The following is a 19,929-nucleotide window of genomic DNA, read 5'->3' as shown; positions in this document are numbered from 1 at the left end:
TTTTATCTGCCAAGTCTTCTGCAAGAAAAGTACTTCTCTGGTATCCCTCTAGTGAATTGAAGGCGTGGTAGGATTCCTAGGATGACAGGCTCTTCTCAAAAGTGGACACGGTCAAGTGGGGCAATCGTCTATAACTAAGAAGTCAGCTCTGTGAGCCTTGCTCGTGGATAAACAATTTGTCTTCCTTATTTTTTCTTACTGTAGGCACTGGTGACATGACAATTAAAGAAACCCTGAAAGGGAGTTATGGAGAATTTCTATGGATCCTGCCTTTTCATGGGCCAAAGAGAAGAAAACATCAGGTCATAGAAGAAACACCAAAATTCTTTTAAGGGAGCAGACACTTGATTTGATGCAGGAAGGAATTACTGCACTGCTCTCTTCCCTTTTGTTTGAACACATCCTCAGGCAACTGATTTCTGAGAAAGGATGAAACCTCTAAATGAAATGGATTTAGGTGGTTCCTTTAAATGATGACAAATTCTCTCTCTCTCTCTGCCCCATATATATGCATATATACATCACATATGTTAGATGTGTAATATATGTATTACATGTACATATATGTGTTTTTACACGTACACATATTTATATTTTTTTCTATAACTGACTTTTGTTTTCTTTTAGTTATTTTTTCTTACTCATGATAACATCTGTATAAATTTCATAATATGTTACTCATTTGTAATTCAGTGGGGTTTTTACTTAGTTCCTAATATACATTCATTATTAAACTTGGCAGGAAATGAAGGCTAATGCCTGTGCTAATGTGTGCACATACACACAATTACACACACACACACATCACTGAGCCCATAAAGTAAAATACTTCGGACGAAAGGTTTCCTCTAGCAAAATATAAGCATAGAAAAGACAAATTAATAAATATAAAGCAAAACTATAACCATTCTCTTTTTCTAATTTTAAAAAATTGTAACTTTCCTACCTAAAACAGATAAGAAGGGTTTGGTATGAATCTACATAAACTGGGCATTTCACTTGGAGATAAGTAAGCTGTCTGGTGAGTATAAATAAAGTACCTGTGTTCCTGTGTTAAAAAGTTAGAAGTGTGTTCAACACTCAACCCTCACCTCCACCACCACCTTTTTTTCCTTGGAACATAAGGAAACTAACAAAAGAAATGGAAGTATGGAACAGCAAAAGAAAAAAAAAAAATTAACTTGAGACTTGAATACAGACCTGGCTTGGAATCCTAGTTCCAATTAATGTTACTTAACCGTGCCTCAGATTCATCTGTAAAAGCAGGGTTGTAAGTATCTACTGTTCTGGTTGGCTGAAACAACAATGTGGGAACAGCAAATAAGATGATGAATGGAGACATGCCTGTTCATATGGGCATTTATGGAAGTTAGTTTCTCCATATAACCTCTGGGATGGGCACAGATAATAAGGAAAAACCTATAGAAGAAAAGGGTGTACAATCAATTCATTCTGGACTGTACTTGTATGACTCCAAATTGGTCTGGTTGGTCCCAGTGCTTTTCTTTCCTATGTATGCAGTTCTTGAGCCCTGGTTGTTCCATGCAATTCCAGTTGTTTATCCAGAAAGAAAAGGAGGAAGAAAAAAGAGAGGGAAGAAAGAAGGAGGGTTGGAGGGAAGGAGGAAAGTGGGAGGGAGGGAGGGAAAGAGGGAATGTCTCTTTATTTCATGTTCCTTGCCACCACAGGAATTCTCCCATTGAGAAATGGGAAATTTAAAAAAAATGAATCGAATATAAATATTGCTGGTCCAAGTACCTGCAGCCCATTACAAACCTCTGCCACAGCAATATATATTCTTTTTCTATATGCGTTCTCTCAATTCAGCTTTTGTTCTCTCTCTCCCATTCGATCTGTTTTTCTCATACTCTTCCAGATAATTACAGTAGAAATGAAATTATCACCCAGCAAACGACGTGGCAATATGTGTGCAAGGTTGATCTTGGGAAACCAATAAGACAAAAAAATAAAAATAATAAATCCCAAACAGGTCTTTTTATTTAACATAAGGCCAAAGAAGCTATCAGGCGTTGCTGAATACTGTCCACTAACTGTACAAAATATTGACTGCATGCCTCGCAAACACCAAAATATCCGCTGGAATGCCATAGAAATAAATAACTTCTGCTATAAACACATGAAAACATATCAAACTGTTATCTCTTTAAACATATTGTAAATAAAAAAATTACCAGTACTTCTACACAATAAATATTAAGAAACCATTGACATAGTTGAAATGCACTCATATAAATTAACAACTTTAATTACATTAGCCAAACAGACATTGGTTAAAGAACTGCATGTAGTATGCCAAAAAAAAACCAAAAAAAAAAAAACCAAAATAAAATCAAAATAAAACAAACAAACAAACAAACAACATAAACCACAGAACATAAAAGGTTTTAAAACAAAACAGGTTTCAGATTATCTTGGCTTTCATAATTATATTTTTCTTTTAAAGAAAAATATCAACCCATTGTCAATGCACTGTTTTTCAAAGCATTTAAATAGAGGGTAAACCCCATTGGAAATTAATACAGAAGAAATGATTCACTTTATGCATAAAAAATAAATAATAATGTAGCTGAGACATGTGGTTTGCTTCTGCTCTTGAAGACGTGAACAGCTTCTAAGCACTCATTTTTCTCTGACCCATACAACAGCTTCTCAGTGATAAAGGGTTTAATTTAAACACACACAATGTCCACCCCCAAGACTTCTGCCCACTTCTACAAGTTCCATTTATTGTGTAGGTTTTCAGGGTGACTAACTTTTCTCTACATTGAAAAGGGAAGTCGCCAAAAGGCCCACAGGAAATCATTTTATCAAGTGAACATGATAATTTGAATCTAAGCTTAATACCTTCTCTGATTTTTAGAGTCATCTTGATGTCCAATCCCACGAGGGTGACAAAAAATTCACTTGCTCTATCTAAGAGGAGAAGGCAGGTACTCTCCTTAAAATCAGAGTGTGGAATCAATCTTAAATAAGTATGAAATTGGTTGATCTTCAGGGACAAGAAAATCCCAACTCAGTGTGCCAGAATTCACCTTACTTTTTGGAAAAGAAAAGAAAAGAAAATGTTAATCCAATCTTCAACATATTTATCATTCTTAAAAAAATATTTGGTAATAAAGGCTTTTCAGAGCTTTGAAGATTGATGTGGGTAGATTTTTAAAAGCCTAGAGATGGCCCTACAGAAAGAGTAGAGAGATGCAAAGATCAGATGAAGCCACACTTGTTTTAGGAAAACAGACAAGGAAGACCCAATCTGGTGGAATTTAAAAGCTTTTTCTTTTGACCTCATGCTGTTCCATGAAAAGTGTGGCTGTTCGCAGAGCTGCATAACTTCCAAGATTATTAAAGATAGTAGTAGTTTATCATTTTATTTCAAGGCCGTATACACTTAATAAAATATTTTGGTTAAAGTTCAAAGATGTGTAATTTAATGTAAACGAAATCTTCCCATTAAAATATTGTCATATGGAATATCATTTAGTTCTGCTTCTAATTACTGTGGCCACTCATCAAACCCCATCGTACCTTCACTATGTCCAGGACTTAAAGGTTTTAGTAGATGGCATACGTGTTTGAGATGAATGGAAGCCACAAAGGGGGATCAGCTGTTTTTTTAACCTCTTTTTGCTTTGGCCATTGCCTGGGCCAGCTCTGTTATCACACAGTGAACTACGACTTGGTTTCCCAGGCTATTTACAGGTTCCCATTAGTTCCAGTGCCAAAAAAAGAGGCAGTTCAAAAAGCCCTCCAACCTCTAGACTTTAGTAAATATAGCCAGGTAACGACATTAAATCTGCCTCCATACAGCCTAGTGTGATAGCAGACTGATCTGGTCTATTTCTCAAGAAGAGCTAAACCACCTTGAGTAATATTTGGTTTCTCACTGATATTTTATTTTCCTACTATTAATATTTTTTAAAAATCTATGAATTGACATAGGGCTGAAAGCTTCAATATTTTGCAAAACGCTAATAACGTAATTTTCTGAATTAGACTTTGTTTTTCCAATTTTTGCAAACTTCAAACAAGTCAGTACAAATAAGGTTCTGTATTTTAAAAAGCACATAAATGAATAACTTCCGATCTAGGCAAGCTAAATACTGTAGAATAAATTAGTAACAATTTAGCTTTAAGCAGGTACTTTGATATTTATAAAACAAAGTGGTTTTTGTTTTTTGTTTTTTTTCCTTCTTGCATCCGAATCGACGCATACCAATCTATACATCAAGAGTTTTGGCTGTAAATTAAAATATTCGCAATTTTTACTACTGCCCCCCATCCCTGCTCCCCATTCTTTTCCTTACTCCTACTCTCTTAAACACCTTCCCCTGAATTATTTATTGTTTTACTAGTGACAACATGATTATTGAGCCCAGCTGTGTAGGGTAGTATTTTTCACAACCAGGCCTTAATCGTTAAAAAAAAAATTCAAAAAAAACCAAACAAACTCAACCACCTCTTTTATCCTGGCCTAAAGGTTAATTTTTGTCTGCAAAAGCTTCTGATTTAAGATTGATTCCAACAGATAATACATATGTTATCCAAAAATAATCGGCCTAGACTGAACATGAGTTTCCTGTTTTGTTTTCCCAGCAGGGAGTAAATAACTTGTAGAATGGGGGTGGGGGACAAGAAAGAGGAGGGAATTGGATCCCTGTACATTGAAAGAGGGTCTTGTTGAATATTCACTGGAATTCCCAGGCTTTTTCCCATCCGAATTTCTGAAATGTGCCCACCTAGTTCAGAGTAAAAGCAAAAACGATAGCCTATCCTTCTTAAAAATACTGTGTTTTGCACACAAACATTCATTGCTTTAAGAACATTAAAAAATGACAGCCTGAAGTGCTTAAAATGTGTATGGACACGATGTGCCACATGTATACATACACACAGACATGCATGTGCCCGAGCACTGTATATATACACATACAAGCATGGAGCGTTCCTTGAATCTGATTGAACTTGATAGCCAACAGTGTACAACTACTGTACATCCAGTATGAAATGTCCTGTTTCATGGATGTAAAAGGAGTCAAAAAACCAAACTTCTCAGGTCTTTCAAGCCTGAACACAATCCACCTTACTCAACCTTGGATCCCAACCCCTGACTCATCGACGGTGAATGATACCAACCACAGACAGACTGTTTAAAGGCTCACACAAATGTCTTTGGTGTATGTGTCTATTTTTTAAGGTACAAAATAATAATAATAATTAGAATTATAATAATAAAAATAGCTATTTTGTGTGCTGTAGCAGTTCTTTTATAGCTCACATTAAGTGCAGCTCAGAACCCGCCCCGCCCCACCCAAAGAAAATACTTGTTAAATAAGGATTAGACAGGTCGAACACCATTGTAGTGCAAATAGTAAACGATTAAAAAAAAAACACAACATTTACAAAATATAGAAATGTTTGGATCCAACAGATGGACAAACATATTCCTTTCAAGTATCTCTCCTTGAAGAAAATAAAAATTAATCAGGTTACTTCCAATACAAAAAAGTCTCTCTTTTTTGTTCTCTCTCAGGTAAACAGTTTCAAACCTATTAGGTTGCATAGTTCTAAGATCATAAGCACCTTAACGAAATGTAACTTGGTATTCTTTTTTCCTTGATCTTTCATGCTTCTCATTCTTGTTCTCAATTTTTTTTTCATTTTGGTTTTTGTTTTGTTGTGGAAGTGGTGCAGAAAAAGAAGGTGTGACCACCTGCACACGAGTGTTCTTTTACCAGAATGTGTGTGTGTGTGTGTGTGTGTGTGTGTGGTGTGGAAATGCCTCTGTGTGTGTGGTGTCTGTACGGTGTGTATGTCTGTGTCCGTGTGTGTGTGTGGGGGGGTTGTGCATGTCTTTGTGCAGCGTGTGTGTGTCTGTGTGTGTGTCCGTGTGTGTGGTGGGTTGTGTGTGTTTGTGTGCGGTTGTGTCTTTGTGTGTGTGCATGGGCTGATATACACAGAGAGAGGGTCACACAGACATACCTTACGACCTGGGTTACTGGGTGGGAAAGTGCCTATAACTGGCCCTTTCAAACTCATGGCTTTCTAGATGCTATTTGGGTTGTGTCAGCCCACATTACTGCAGACCGGACAAGTTGACTTCGAGGCTCATACCGAAAGGGAACCGAAAAGGAGAGGACAATATTCCCATTTGAGCAACTGCTGTCACCCCTTGAATGCTGGAGGGAGAAGTGAAGGGTACCCCATTTTCCCTCTCCCCCCAAATTCCCACCTCCTTCACTGTTTCATCTCTGAGCCCTGGCTAAGGAATTTCTCCACATCTTCCTTCATCTGCTTCAGGTTTTCTTTTAAGTTTATTATTATTTTTTTTAATTTCTATTCTTCTGGTTGTTTCAGTCAGAAACCTTAAACATGTCTTCATGTCACCACTGTCTTCTCTGGACCATCTTGCTCCCATCCCCCCCGGGCTGGGTGCTCTACGAGCACCCACACTCCTCCACAATCATGTTCTGGATGTCCTTTTTGATGATGTTCTGCCCATCATCATAGTACAACATGGACATGGGTCTCAGCTTGGTGGGCACACAGCACGACTTGAGGTTGGCAAAGGGGCTGTGACCCCGCATGCGGTAGTGGTTGATGACCGTCGAGTGAAAGGAGAGGGATGAACCCGACGTTCCTGCTATGTGGCTGGGACACTCACCCTCGCAGTAGTTGGCGTGATAGCCAGAGGGAGCGATGATCCAGTCATTCCAGCCAATGTCCTTGAAACTGACAAAGAACTGTTTCTTACAGCAGATGTTGACCTTGCCGTCACACTCCAAGCCCCGCCGCCGGCGCCGGTGAGGGTGGTCTTCAGCCTGGCGGGCCTGCAGCATGAGGAAGGGTCTGTGCGACTGCTCCTTCTCCTCGTCCCCTCCCGCCCCTCCTTCTCCGTCCCTCTTCTTCCCTTCCCCCTCCTCTTCTCGCTTCTTCTTCTTGCCCAGGAGCACCAGGCTGGCGCCGGTCTCGTGGCACTGGTCACAGGCAATCCGAATGTCCAGGGAGCTCTTGCCCTGGTCCAGCAACCGCTGGATGCAGCTGGAGACGGGGAAGATGTGCCAGGTGCTTTTGCGGGCATCCACCGCCTTCTCTGATATCAACACTTCACTCCTCTCCCCCATCAAGCCCACTTCCTCGGCCTCCTCCCCTGCGTCCCAGCTGCCCTGCGGGTGCTTCTGCTGTTGAAAAAGATGGATGGTGACTTTGGTCCGGGTCCTGTTGGCCTTGGGGACTTTCAGGAAGAGCCAGATTTCTGCACGCTCCACCACGGACAGGTCACTGCCTTCTTTGGAAATCTCAAAGTGCAGCGTCTTCCTGGCTGTGCCTGAGGACGAAACAGCACAAGAGAGAGCAGGGATACGGTTAGTTCTGGGGTTCATGGCCATTCCCTAATTTCAGGCAAGCTCTGTTACAGACCATCTCCAACCGGGCTCCTCAGATGAAGGCCCACAGATCTTAAGGACGGTTTTGACATTTTTAAATGGTTGAAGAAACATAGGATGCTGTGACATGTGAAAATTATATGAAATTTAAATTTCAGTGCTCATAAAGTTTTACTGGACCACAGCTAGGCTCATTTCTTTATAGGTTGTCTACAGCTGCTTTTGCACTAGAACTTGGATTTGAGGAGCCGTGACAGACAGAGTCCGTCTGGCCCACAAAGCTCAAGTGATTTACTCTCTGGCCCTTTCCAGAGAAAGTTTGTCAACCCTTGCTCTAGAAAGAAGAGGGTCTGGATCTGAGTGTGTCTGGGAGACTGGGTCTGTTGACTAACTGACTTAACCTCAGTTTCATCTTTTATAAAAGGGGAATGACATAGCGACATTTGACCCATTATCCCATAGGTTTGGAAGGACCCAATGGGATAACATAGATGAAGACACACTATAAACTCTAGCAAGCTGTGGGAATACTATTATCCCCAACACAAATGTGCACACACACACACACACACCCCCCCCCACCGTGTAAGTCTGCATGGCCTGTACCCACAGAGCTAGCCTCCCCTTCCTCCACGGCCACAAGCCACTTCAGAAACTGCACAGAGCTCTGGGCTCTGCCTGAGCTGCTCCCGCCTTCCAGCTCAGCTGTCTCCCGCTGCCCCATCCTCACGGGCCAGCCACACAGCCTGAGCATCTCACACAATCTCTCACCTCTAGGCAGGGACACTTGCCGTTCTTTCTGCCCAGAAGACTCCCGCTCCCAAAACACCAGCCTCGGTGGCTGCCCTTAATAAGGTTTCAGTTTTCAGACGGGACGACCCTCTTCCTAAGCCACCTCTGACATCTCCACCCACACCCTCCTGCCAGTCTAGCTTAGGACGCCCCAGGTCTGAGGTCCCGTCTGTCTCATTCACTGTCATAGCCCAGAATTTAGCAGAAAGTAGGCAATTACTTGCTTCCTTATTAACACATGGAGGCGCCCTTAGCATTGAGCTAGATTAAGAGATCCATCTCCTACCCCCTACATCCCCCAGACCACTGCCTGCATGTACCTGCTGCCCACTCTGAGTACACGCACCCCGAGTCCAAATCTGACAACCATCTGAAAGTTCATCTTAGAACTCGCAACTGCCTGGGGAGTGGGGGTGGTGGTGGTGGTGGTCTCCCTGCCTGGATTTCTATAGCTAACGGAAATCCAGCCATACTTATCACTCTCAGCCCTGAGATGTTTACGGTACTATAAATTTTAGGCCCGGTTTCAAGTTCTCTGCGGCAGAATGCAGGCTCTTCTGTGCATGGCGAGCTGTAGATTCTGTTCTTAATTTAACACGCTCTGCACAGTGTGATTGTGCTAGTGGTAAATTCACGGAGGCCGGGGCCGAGAAGGTTTGCATAGGAAAGGTGCTCCGGCATCTCTGTAGGAACTCGGGAGGACACTGGCCCTGATGGCGGTGGTGGCGAGGGGCAGATCTCGCATCTCTGGCGGGAGTTGAAATGAATCATGAAGTTAGGTTTATGATTAGATCACCAGAGCGGGGAGCAGTCAGAGGAGGAAACTGTCTTTTTTTAGGAAGCATGATGACTTTTTTTTTCCAAAATGGGAATCCAGTACTCTCCTTTGCTAAAAAAACGGCGGGGTGCTGGGGGGTTGGGGGGAGGGGGATGGTAGTGATTGTTGGTCTTTTAAGAAAGCAAAAGAGGAGAGTCCAGGAGACCGAGCTTCATGGTTTAAATCTAAAAAGAGGGTCGGCTGTAGTGGTAGGGTCCTGCCGAGACCAGAGGAAAAAGCTGCCGGAAGCTGCCCTAGGCTCTGCGAACCGGCCCGGAGGAGAGTGTGGTCCCCTCCAGCTCCCGCACATCCGCCCTGCCCCGCGGAGGATGTTAGACAAGCCCCCCGCTGTTCTCCCTTCTGCTTCCGCCCCCGGCCGGCTTCTGAAACCCTAAACCGCACAGGGTGCCACTCTAAAGACAAAGAGGTAGTAGCTGCAAAATTAGAGAAGCCAGAGGCCACAAGGTTCTGTTTTGTTTTTCTAGGAAAGAGTGTGAAACGCGAGAGTCTGTCCGTCCCCGGGCTGGGAGAGCCCTCTGGGTTTGACGTTAACTCATTCCCACAGGCTCTGCTCTGCTGTAACCCATGTTTGCCAGCGGGGCGCTGAGGGTGAAGGGAGATGGTCCCCGGGTAAAGAGAGGGTCCAGGTGGCAGTGTGGACCCACCCACACTGGACTTTCCTTGAATAAAATCCAGAGAAGTCTACACATGCTGGGAGGGGGTGGTGAGATGCTCACTGGCCGACCTGTACAAGCGAGAGCGCATGCAAATTGCCTCTGGAGGGTCAGCGAGGCCGAGGCCCCTTGCTTCCAGCAACAGCCTACAGGGCGGCCCCTCATTTCACAAGAGCTGGTTTCTAAAGCAAGATATGGCTCCACCCCTTCTTCACAGGCAGCCGTACTTGGAAGCAAATGATTTAGTGTTCCTGAGAGAGGATTGTACAAAGAGAGTACTCATTAGAGGGGGCTCAATCTGTCAGGTGCTGTTATATTAGGATCAGAGAGTCATCATAAAATGACTTTCATCCTGGTCCTGGCTGGTAATTAACTGCATGGCATCGCCTGCGTCCCGGGAAGAGGCACCGTGCTGAAATATGCATCGGTTTAATGATCTGAGCAGAAAGACTCGGTTCCCTGTATTTGCCTCCACTGCCTGCGGACGGATCTCTCCCCCATATTTCTGACATTTGGATTTTCCCCCTACTAATTGACATGCCTGTCGCCTCCTTCTCCTGGTGTCCATTTCTGGAACTGCTATTTGTATATTGCATGAGGTTTTATCAGGGAAAAAAATAAAACTGAGATCCAATTTCATGAAAATGCTGTTGCCATAATGCTCAGGAGAACGGGGGGAAGAGAGAGATTCAAGGCTTCCTAATGTCTACCTTACATGCAGGTACATTTTCAAAGTTCTATTGTATTCTGACTTATTCAGCAGTGCATATTTTTTTTCTTTTACATCTAGCTTTCATTGCAGAAGTGGGTGGGGAGAATGAGACAGCTAGACGCTGGATGGAATTCATATATACCAGGGCTGTAGGTCTCAGAAAGATATTACAACCCTCAAATTTCTTAGGCATGAAAAATATAAGTAGTCAGCCACTTGATTATATTTGCTTTATCTGTGTTTTACCTGAGACAGATAGCTATACTGCAGTGATGGTTTCAGGATGCTCCAATCCTCAAATCTCTACGCACAGCAACTCGAAAAATGGAAGGAGGTTGCCTAAGGCTGAGGTGTTTAGGATCAATTGCTAGTCAGTTTCAGGTTTGACTTAAATATCTCCTGCTATAAAATCTCGGAATGGAAGTCTTCCCATAGTGCTTTGTGGTACAGCATCAGTTTATACAGGTGTGCACTGGGTTCCTACACTGTTACCTACCTATCTAGATAGAGCTGGAGGCTTTGCTAACCTTTCATTACCTACTCTCTGATAATATTCTTTTCATCCTCTGTGCTATTTTTTCTCTCCCGAGGCTTGTGAGCAAGGCTTGTATCACAGCCTGCTCCGCCTGAGTAATTCACTAAGAAAGTCCCACGCAAACCCATGTGGGTGATAATATTTCATCACTTAAACCTCTCTTGAGCTCGGTGGACACATACCAAAGGGAGAGAAAAAAAAGGGCCTAAAAATGGGTAGGAGGGATGACTACTGCACCTTATAGGGAACACCTCAGAAATGTTGCCGGAAGGGAGGAAAGACTTTGGAAGACTGGAAGGGAAAACACCTGAAAGCACAATTTTCCTTGGCTTTTGTGCTTTCAGAATTTTTCAAGTGTTTTTAAGAACTCACTCACTGAACCGGCATGCCAAGGGTTAAGCAGCCAGCCTCCTGGTTGTTCCCCTCCGCCCACATCAGGATACAAAACGCTGCTCATCCACCCCACACCCCCCCTCCAGCATCTCAGGTTCATGGGCGCCTGAACAACTCCAATGAAATAAGCAATACTAACAAGCAGGGTTTCATTTTTGATATGGTTTCTTCCTCACCGGCGTCCTGCTCAAAGTATGCTGCCCTTCTCCATGTGGGTAATGATTAAATCCCAAATGTTAATGTAAAGAGCCTTGTTGTTTATGGAGAAGTTAAAGTCACCATGGGGGGTGGAGGGAAACCTCGGTGTAAAACGCGGCTATGACTTCAATTTTCCGTCCTTTCACCAAGGTTTCCCTGTGCCTAGATGTGGTATAGTCATGGGTGGGAGAAGACAGAGCTACCTTTGAAGGCATGTGTGTTCCCTGAAGCACTAATTTTGCATTTGGACTGTTTCCAGGGGTTTCTGCAAAAAAGCAGCAAGTGAGGCCTTAAAGGTTATGCCTCCTTTAACCTACAGGAGAGGGTCTTGCCTGTAGCAGAACTACAAGTTTGGTTATAAATTATCTTTTGATTTTTTTAGCCTGAAATATCTTTTCTTAGGATGTGCTATTGAATTGTAAATGCTCGGCCACATTCCTGCATCTTTCATTTGAAGGGTGATGAAAAAGTTTAAATATTTAGAGAGAAAGGGATTTTAGTTTCCTAAAAGAAGTAGAAAAAAATCCTGAAGGTTCAACCCACAGTCTTTCAGAGACTTCTTCCAAAGTTCCTGAGAACTCTTACACTATGAATTTTTGGAGCTAGGAATCAGTTGGGTAGGAAGCATTCTGAACTACAGCTAAGAGATCGTGCCTGAATATATTTTAGCAGAAGAGGGGGCAAGACGAAAAGTCCTAGGAAGGTACGATTCCTGGCTCTCCAAATATGAAAACTGCATTTCTACCCTGACGCTCTACCCGCACCCCGACTCCAGTGCACCTCCTCCACCGGCCCAAACCACTAACACATCTCTTTTCACATCTTTTCCCAACCATTTCTCTCTACACTCTCGGTTCAGAAACAAACGCATCCTCCAAAGCCGTAAGCTCTGTTCCCACAAGGTGTTAAATAAATAGACTTTCTCCTCCCTGTTCGAAGTCACTTGTCATTTGTCGCTGGTGAAAACCGTTGATAAGACAGGACAACTAGGCTACAACATCAGGGGAGATGGAAGGGGTTTTTTTGTAAAAGCCCAGGCGGCCGTATTAGGGAGAGACGTGTGAGCAAAGCAGTATTGTTGATGATTCATGGTCACATTTCTCCCCGCTCTGCTTTGTTTGCTTCTGAAATTTCTCATTCCTCTGTCTTCCGTAGAGCTCCGGAATGTTCACATGTATCACTAGAATTCCCATTTCCTTTCCTTCTGTCTCATTTAAAATGTTACAGGTAGTAGTCATGTCCCTCCCAACCCATAAAATCCTAACTTTTCCTGCAGAATGGTAGGAAGGAGGGGGTAGCTGATAATCACCAAGATTAGGGCGATTCAGGCTAGGGCTTCCAGTAGGTGAAATTGTGTTTCCCTAAAAGATTAACTGGTTAAGGAGCAAAAGTCTTTGGAATGCGCCCTCTTGTGGCCGATCATTTCCCATTATTCAGCGAAGAAAGTGTGTAACCCCTAAAGACACCCTCCAGTGAGGGCGAATTCATTCCCAGGCAAGTTCAGAAGACTGGCGTGGGGTGATGGGAGTCAACTTCACCTTGAGATGGCTTTCTTGGGGTGGAGGAAAATAGTCATCCCAGCAAGCTGCCTTCGACCCCTGTTTGGGAACATCTGTGTACATTTCTAACTCAAATCTTCTGTACCTAGTATCTTCCAAGGGAGGAGCTTTATGTGTTGCTTTCAAACCCACATGGCTGGGCTATGTGAGCATTTTCTATTTGTTGGTGCTTGATTTGTCTTTCTTCCCCTATCCTTTCTTCAACAAGTGCTAACAATTGCTAACTTCATTACCAGAATCAGAGTATAAATTTGGCCTCATAGGAGGACTCAAGGATACAGTGTTATTGTACTTTGACCAGCTATTGTCACAAATGAAAAAAAAAAAAAAGAAGAGAAATTAAGATAGAGCGGTCAAGAAGACCACTGATTTTGACTTCAAGGACAATTATGGTGATAGTTGGCTTGGCCCTACCCATCCCTTCCTCTTTTCCTTTAAGGTGTTAAAGTAAACAACAGAGGATTCTGTTGCCAGCCTTGCAAAGAATACAGTCACCTCGGTGAGCAATCTGGGGTGACAGACTTGAAAATCATTTTTGTTTGTGGGAATACATTTCAGAGAGCCTGAGGGCAAGGCTTCGCTGATTAGTCAATAACAGCTCATATCAGCTTTACCAAGATGGGGTGCTTTCCACCTGAGCACTAGGGGACAGACTCAGTTCAACAAGTTCCTGGCACATGAGTTCTTGGAGTTCCTCAACTGCGGTGGCCATGTCTTGGCCTTATTCAACCATCCTGATGAACAGAGGCCACAATTAAACAAGAATCCCCAAATGAGGAATTTTGAGGCTGAAGGATGCATCTAGGGGTGAACATCCGTGACATGCATGCAGGTGACAGATGACTTACTGACTGGATTCTATGCTGTACAGAACAGTTTCTAAAGAAAAGAAAAATGAATGCCCTTTGCTACCTCCCAGAACCTTGACGTTTGACGTCGTTTGAGCATTGCTAAGGTTGAATTGTTCCAAAAGTAACAAGACATTTTCGTATATTCACTACAATCATCCCGAAGATAAATCTCTTTCCTGGGTCAGCAAAAGAACAGCAAAATACTCACATGGTACTTACTCTACTTGGAGAGTAGATTGTCCACAGAGCAATCGTTTTTGTGAAATCATACAAAATCGACTTAAAGTTGAGGCGTGAAACTTCTCAAACGAGAAGAACAAGCAAGCGTGTCATAAACCTTTTCTAAGAATCCAGCGGCTCACCCAAAGTCAAGTTGTAAACTCAACCAGGAGGACTTTTGCATTACAGACCTTAAACTTTAGTCCACGTGTGAGTCAAATGAATCCACCTTTTCAAAAAGTAGCTCAATTTCTTTCAAACTAAACACCTACCAGAAAAGATCTTTTTAAAAATGACGAGATTTCATATAACTGAGAAAAAGATTGGCACTCAGATGAGGGCCATAAGTGAGAAAGAAGGTAAAGAGTCAAATTCTTTTACTGCAAAATCTCTCAGTGCCAAGAGAGTAATTTGCTACACAAGTCAGAGAAGTCAGAAAGTGGGCATATTGCTAGCATCAGGCGTAGAGTTAAAAGTGGCCAAAGGCAGAGGTCTACCTAGTCATATGATGTGGGAAAAGCCAATTGAGGAAGAGCTGCAATTAAGGCCATTCTGTGTGGCAATTGGTATGTAGAAACATATATAGGGTCCCTCTGTGGCAGAAGGAGCAGTCCCTAGACCACTGGAGTCCATTCCCTGCTCAGGACCCCAGGAATGGCTGAGAAAAACTGGGTGGCAACTCAAAAACTCCAACCTGCCTTTTTTCACTCAATAAGCTTCACAAGATAAAGTCAAAAGTATCATGTCCTTTGCAGCTGCATTATAAAAAAAAGCTTTAAGCGAAGGAAGTCAGATGTTCTTGAAAAGAAAGAAGCTTCTGGTAAGACAGCTAAACTGCCCACAGGACACCAGGGCTTTTCCTACGAGGGGAAGCCAGCAAACCAGCAGGCTATCTCCCCCAGAAGGATGCCCAGGTGTCTCATGGTTTTCTTGGAAATATAACATCTGAGTCAACAGGTTTTCAGGACTGGAAATTCTGAGTGTTGCCTTAATTGTTTATACTACTGCGGCAAACTTTTAAACAGCAATGCTGGGAGTCCCGGCACATACTTTACTGGCCATATGCTCCACCAAACAAAACAATGGCATTCCTTTCAAATGGATTTGGCAAGGGAGACAGTTCTTTAGCCTGGCATTACCATGAAAGTAACACGAAATTAACACATCTGTGTGCCTGGGCTGCATGCAAGGGCTTGTAGGCTGGCAAAAGGATCTGGGTCACCTAACTGTAAAAATAACCTGGCCCCCAGGGTCTCCAGCCCGCCCTTTTGACAGGTAATTTTTTTCTTCAGCAACAGGTTAGCTCGGTCCTGAGCCAACGATGAGAATCTATTTATTAAAGTTCTTCCTCTTAAGGATTGAGGGAGCGCTCAGCGTAGTATCTGAGAGCACTTTGTCAAGGTTGCATTCCTTGGCCGAGAGCTCTTAGTAACTTTACAGAGAACAAAACTCTCTTTTTTTTCTTTTTTTTTGGTTCAGAGAGCAAAAGTCAGTGCTCCGAAAGGGACTGCTGGTTCAATGTCATCTGTTCCCTAACCCCCCCAGCCCCCAAAGTTGCTCTTCGCTGCCTAGAATGTGATGTCTGTGCTCTTACAGGCAGAATTTCTAAAGGTCAAAATGACTGTCACTAATATGCCCTGCTTCTCGGATGTGGCCCCTGATTGGATTTTTTAAAGGAAAGGGGCTGCTTTTAAGACAATGACTTCATCTGTGCCATGCCGCCCCGATCCCGCGCTCGCCGCCCCTCCCCTCCCCCCAGTAAAAACTTGGGATGGGGTCCGGAAGCCTCCAGGCTCCCCCCCCCGACCCCCCCTCCCCCCGGCCAGCACCCGAAAATGCCCCGGCTTTTCCTCCGGGCTGCTCTGATCTGGTTTCCCCGGCAGGCCGAGGGAGCCTCTCTCAGAGCGGCTTCCTGCTCCAGATCGGGCCGAGAGCTTCCTCCGGGGCGACGGGCTGAGATACGCAAGTGTGACCTAGTCACCTCCTGCCGGGGCTCAGCCCACGAGCCCAGCTCTGTGCGGTCCTCTCCCCCTCCCCTGCGTCCCCTAATAACTCCTGACCTTGCCCGGCAGGGTACCCCTGGAGGGCAAGAAGTTCCTCCCAGGACTGTCAGACCAACGTGACCCCCCCAGGGCCGGCACCCACCTGACTCCGCGAACGTGATGATCTCCGAGGTCTGCTCCATAAGTTCATTCATTTCTGCCCTCCTGCCGATGTCATCCTCTATCTCCACGTACCCGTTCTCCCCGACTTTGCCCACATGAAGCTTTCTGATCGCGTTCAGAAGCGCCGCCTTGGGTACCGGCTGGGTGACATCGGGTCTCTTCTTCAAGTGCAGCATGTTTAAAATGTGCTTCTTAACGGCCTCCACCATCTCCGGCTGAGAGTTGGGTACGTCCTTTGGGAGGGTGGCCAGCGCACAGGACGGGCAGTCGGGGGTTGCACTGTGCCCCTCGGACCCCGGGGTGGGGGAACTCCTCACTATAATCCAGCAACTCGCCAACAAAAATCCTCGCAGCCAAAGCAAGGGCATCCTGGCAGCAAAACTTGTTGTGATTGCCCTTTTAAAAGGCTCTGCTTTTCCTCCCCCCCACTCACGCACAGGTTTTTTTTTTTTTTTTTTTTTTCCTTTTTGGGTTTTTTTTTTTTTTTTTTTTCTTTCTCCTCTTCAGTCAATTCTCTGGAACAAGAACAAAAAGTTTTCTGTGAAGTTTTGTTTGCAGGTTCCCTCTCTGAATGCAGTCAGTGCTGTAGGTTTGTGGCTGTCAGGGAGGAGAGTTCTGACTGTCTCCCAGTAAAAGAGAAGGAGGGAGGGAGGGAGGGAGGGAGGGAGGGAGGGAGAGACAGGGTGGGGGGGGGAGACAGACAGAGACAGAGAATGGATGGGAGGGAAAGAGAGACTGGGAAAGAGGAGAGAGGGGGAGAGAAGAGAGAGGGAGAGAAGGGGGAGAGAGGGAGGGAGGGAGGGAAGGAGGGAAGGAGGGAAAGAGAGAGAGGGAGAGAGAGGGAGAGGGAGAGAGGGAGAGAGAGGGAGTGATTGGCCCTAAGTGAGTGAGTGAATGGGAGAGGGAGGGAGTTTGTCTGTGAGTAAAGGCTGTGATTAGGAAGGGGAGGGACAGCTCTTTCTGACAGGCTGCCTGCCTTCTGCGTACCGCTCCCTCACACACACCTCTCTTCAAATATCACCGTTCTCCTCTGGAGTTCTACTTTCCCTTCTGAAAGAAATTCTCCTGATTTGCTGCTGCTGCTCTCCCCTTTCTTTCTCTGCCCAGTCCCCTTGCTTCACCTTCTTCCTCTTTTGCAGGGGAAAGCAAAGCCCCAATCTGTCTCCATCGACAGGGAGGACCAGACGGAAACAGCCTGCCCCCAGCACCCCTCCATCCTGCCCGGCCACAGCCTGGAAGGTGGGGCTCGGAAAGAGGGGTCACTGGGGCCAGCCTGATCTTGCTGGCCAGAGGGAATCCTGCAGACCCTCCTTTCCCCCATTCATTCATATTTCAATGTTCAGGGCCGTCAACAGTGGCAGGCTATCAGAGGGGAGCCCAATAGAACTTTTGTTTGGGGTCATATAATACACTCTACTTTTCCCAACTGCAGAATGCAGCCGGGCATTGAAAGATCCACAGGCAGGCAGGCAGCACGGTACATGCTCTCTGTCCCCTCTCTTTAGCCACCGCCCCTCCTGCCTGGCACACACACTCCGGGATGACAGCCCACCACCGCTGGCCCTGACTTCACAGGCAAAATGCAAAATTCCGTTGGCCTTTCCCACATTATTTTATACAAATAATGCACTCCTGTGACTTGAATAACTGGTCCTAGGGGGAAAGAATCTCTAAAATATATTGGCAAATTATTTTCTCTGTCATGTGGTAGTTTGTTCAGCCTGCCCCCTACCCCCATCCCGGACCAGTCTGTTCACGGACTGGCCTCTTGATGGCTTCTTTTTCTCTCAAAGGAACAGCACAGATGAAATCATCATGGATTTCAGTGTTCACGGAAAAAGAAAAATGTGAATTTTTAAACAATGCCTCTCTGAGTTTTTTTAATTCTCCTCCCCCCTGCCCCCCCCCCTTTTTTTCATTTTCTGTCTTATTGCTTTTATCTTGCAGAAGTATCTTTAAGAGGTCCATCTGTTAAAGCTTTCCTTCCCTCTCGGGTTTTTTTTTTTTTTTTTTCCCCACACATAAGCCCTCTGAGTTTCTGTAGATACAGTCAGCTTATATCTGACACCTAGTGTGTTCAGAGCATTAGAATCAAGCAATGCACTTTGGGTGGGAAAAGTTAATAAACAGCATTACTTGCAAGCATAAGAGCTGAGGGCAAGGGGAGGAGGGTGAGACCAGTGTGATACTAAGTTACAATTACAGTTTGCACAGGTAACAATGCTTTTCTGAATTGGATACCCTGCCCCCCTTTGCTGAAGCATCTGCCTGCGAGGCTTTCTCTGTTACCATCAATTACACTGTTACTATTTTTAAGATTTTGTTGATCTTCCCTAAAGAGTCTAGTTTTTTTTTTAATTGGGGGATGGTGAAAGAGAATGGGGAAAGAGGGGGAGCATTTGTGTTAATCATCGCTTAATAAAATACCCTGGAAATAGAAGACTTATAATCTACCTATTTGGCGTCACATATGCAATACCCAAAGCATTTCGTAGCCCAATTAAATTTTACAAGAGAGGCTGAACTAGACCTCAAAAGTTTCACGACTCCAAACAACTTGAGAGTCCCAATAGCTGCATTTAGATAAGAGCAACCCATCATTTGAACTCTCTCTGTATGTGAGTTTGTCTGTGTTCCCTGAATTTACTGTTTGTGAATGTAACTTAAAAATCAGCTTTCTCTTTGGCACAGGTCCTTGTATAGAGGTGCTGAACTGGGTTGTAGAAACACATAATCTATTTGCATGCTGTACTATTAAAAGCTCTACTAACTTGCTTGAATACGTAAAAAGGTACAGATCACAATCTGCATGGAAGTGCCAGTAAGTTGTAAAAGTCCTGCTCACCATCTGACTATGAACGTGGAAAGAGCTCAGAAGTAAGAGTGAAAAAGCATTACCTTTCCGGTCCTCTCACCAGCAGACTCTTGTCTCATGTGGTAAGAGCTGTCCAAGTTCCTCTTCATGGTATTGGCACTGAGCAGTTTTATACTGTACTACTTATTTGTACAGTCACACACGGGTACCAGTCAAGCAGAAGAGGGCTGGGGCTTTGTTTGGGATTGGTTAGGATCAGCATGACATCAGCAGATGACTGGTTTTTCCAGTGTGAGACATATTTCATAACTCATTATCTAATGGAAAGCCTTTCTTGGCTGCTGTGACACTACTGGGTGATCACTGAGGCAGTGAAAAACCTCTGACTGACTGGACTCCCTTTTAGAAAAATCCCGGAATCCAACAGCTCTATCTCACTGAGGTTCCAACTTTCAACTTTTCTTTGACCAATCATGCACACACTTCTCATTATATTCAGGCTTGGTTTTATATCTTCACATAAAACATCTGTTACTTCATGAAGTTGCCTCTATTTACAAAGTATTTTATTGTTTCTAACAGGGAAGAAGAATTCACAGCGCTCTTCAGAGAGATTCTGAGTTTACTTTTTAAAATAAGATAGTTCAGGATGGGAAAAACAATAGGAAAATATGTATACCTATATGGGATGATCTCCCCTCCCCTGACTTACACTATTATTTTCCATCTTGAATAACTGAATTTTTAAAAATAAGATATTGTATTGAGAAAAAGAAAAGGAAAATATGTATACTTA

At 44.1% G+C, this 19,929-nt stretch overlaps 1 protein-coding gene across 1 annotated transcript; it reads right to left on the bottom strand.

The window, feature by feature from the left end:
- Positions 1–1,976: 1,976 nt before the first annotated feature.
- Positions 1,977–19,358, bottom strand: INHBA (inhibin subunit beta A). Its single transcript, XM_082399871.1, has 3 exons — positions 19,217–19,358; positions 16,299–16,833; positions 1,977–7,345 (listed from the first exon to the last, which is right to left on the bottom strand). The coding sequence occupies exons 2-3, from the start codon at positions 16,684–16,686 to the stop codon at positions 6,456–6,458; spliced, it is 1,278 nt and encodes a 425-aa protein (XP_082255997.1). The 5' UTR covers positions 16,687–16,833; positions 19,217–19,358; the 3' UTR covers positions 1,977–6,455.
- Positions 19,359–19,929: the final 571 nt, after the last annotated feature.

Source organism: Balaenoptera borealis (assembly GCF_965194805.1).
Source record: "Balaenoptera borealis genome assembly, chromosome: 7".
Taxonomy (NCBI): domain Eukaryota; kingdom Metazoa; phylum Chordata; class Mammalia; order Artiodactyla; family Balaenopteridae; genus Balaenoptera; species Balaenoptera borealis.
This window is presented reverse-complemented; position numbering and strand designations above follow the sequence as displayed.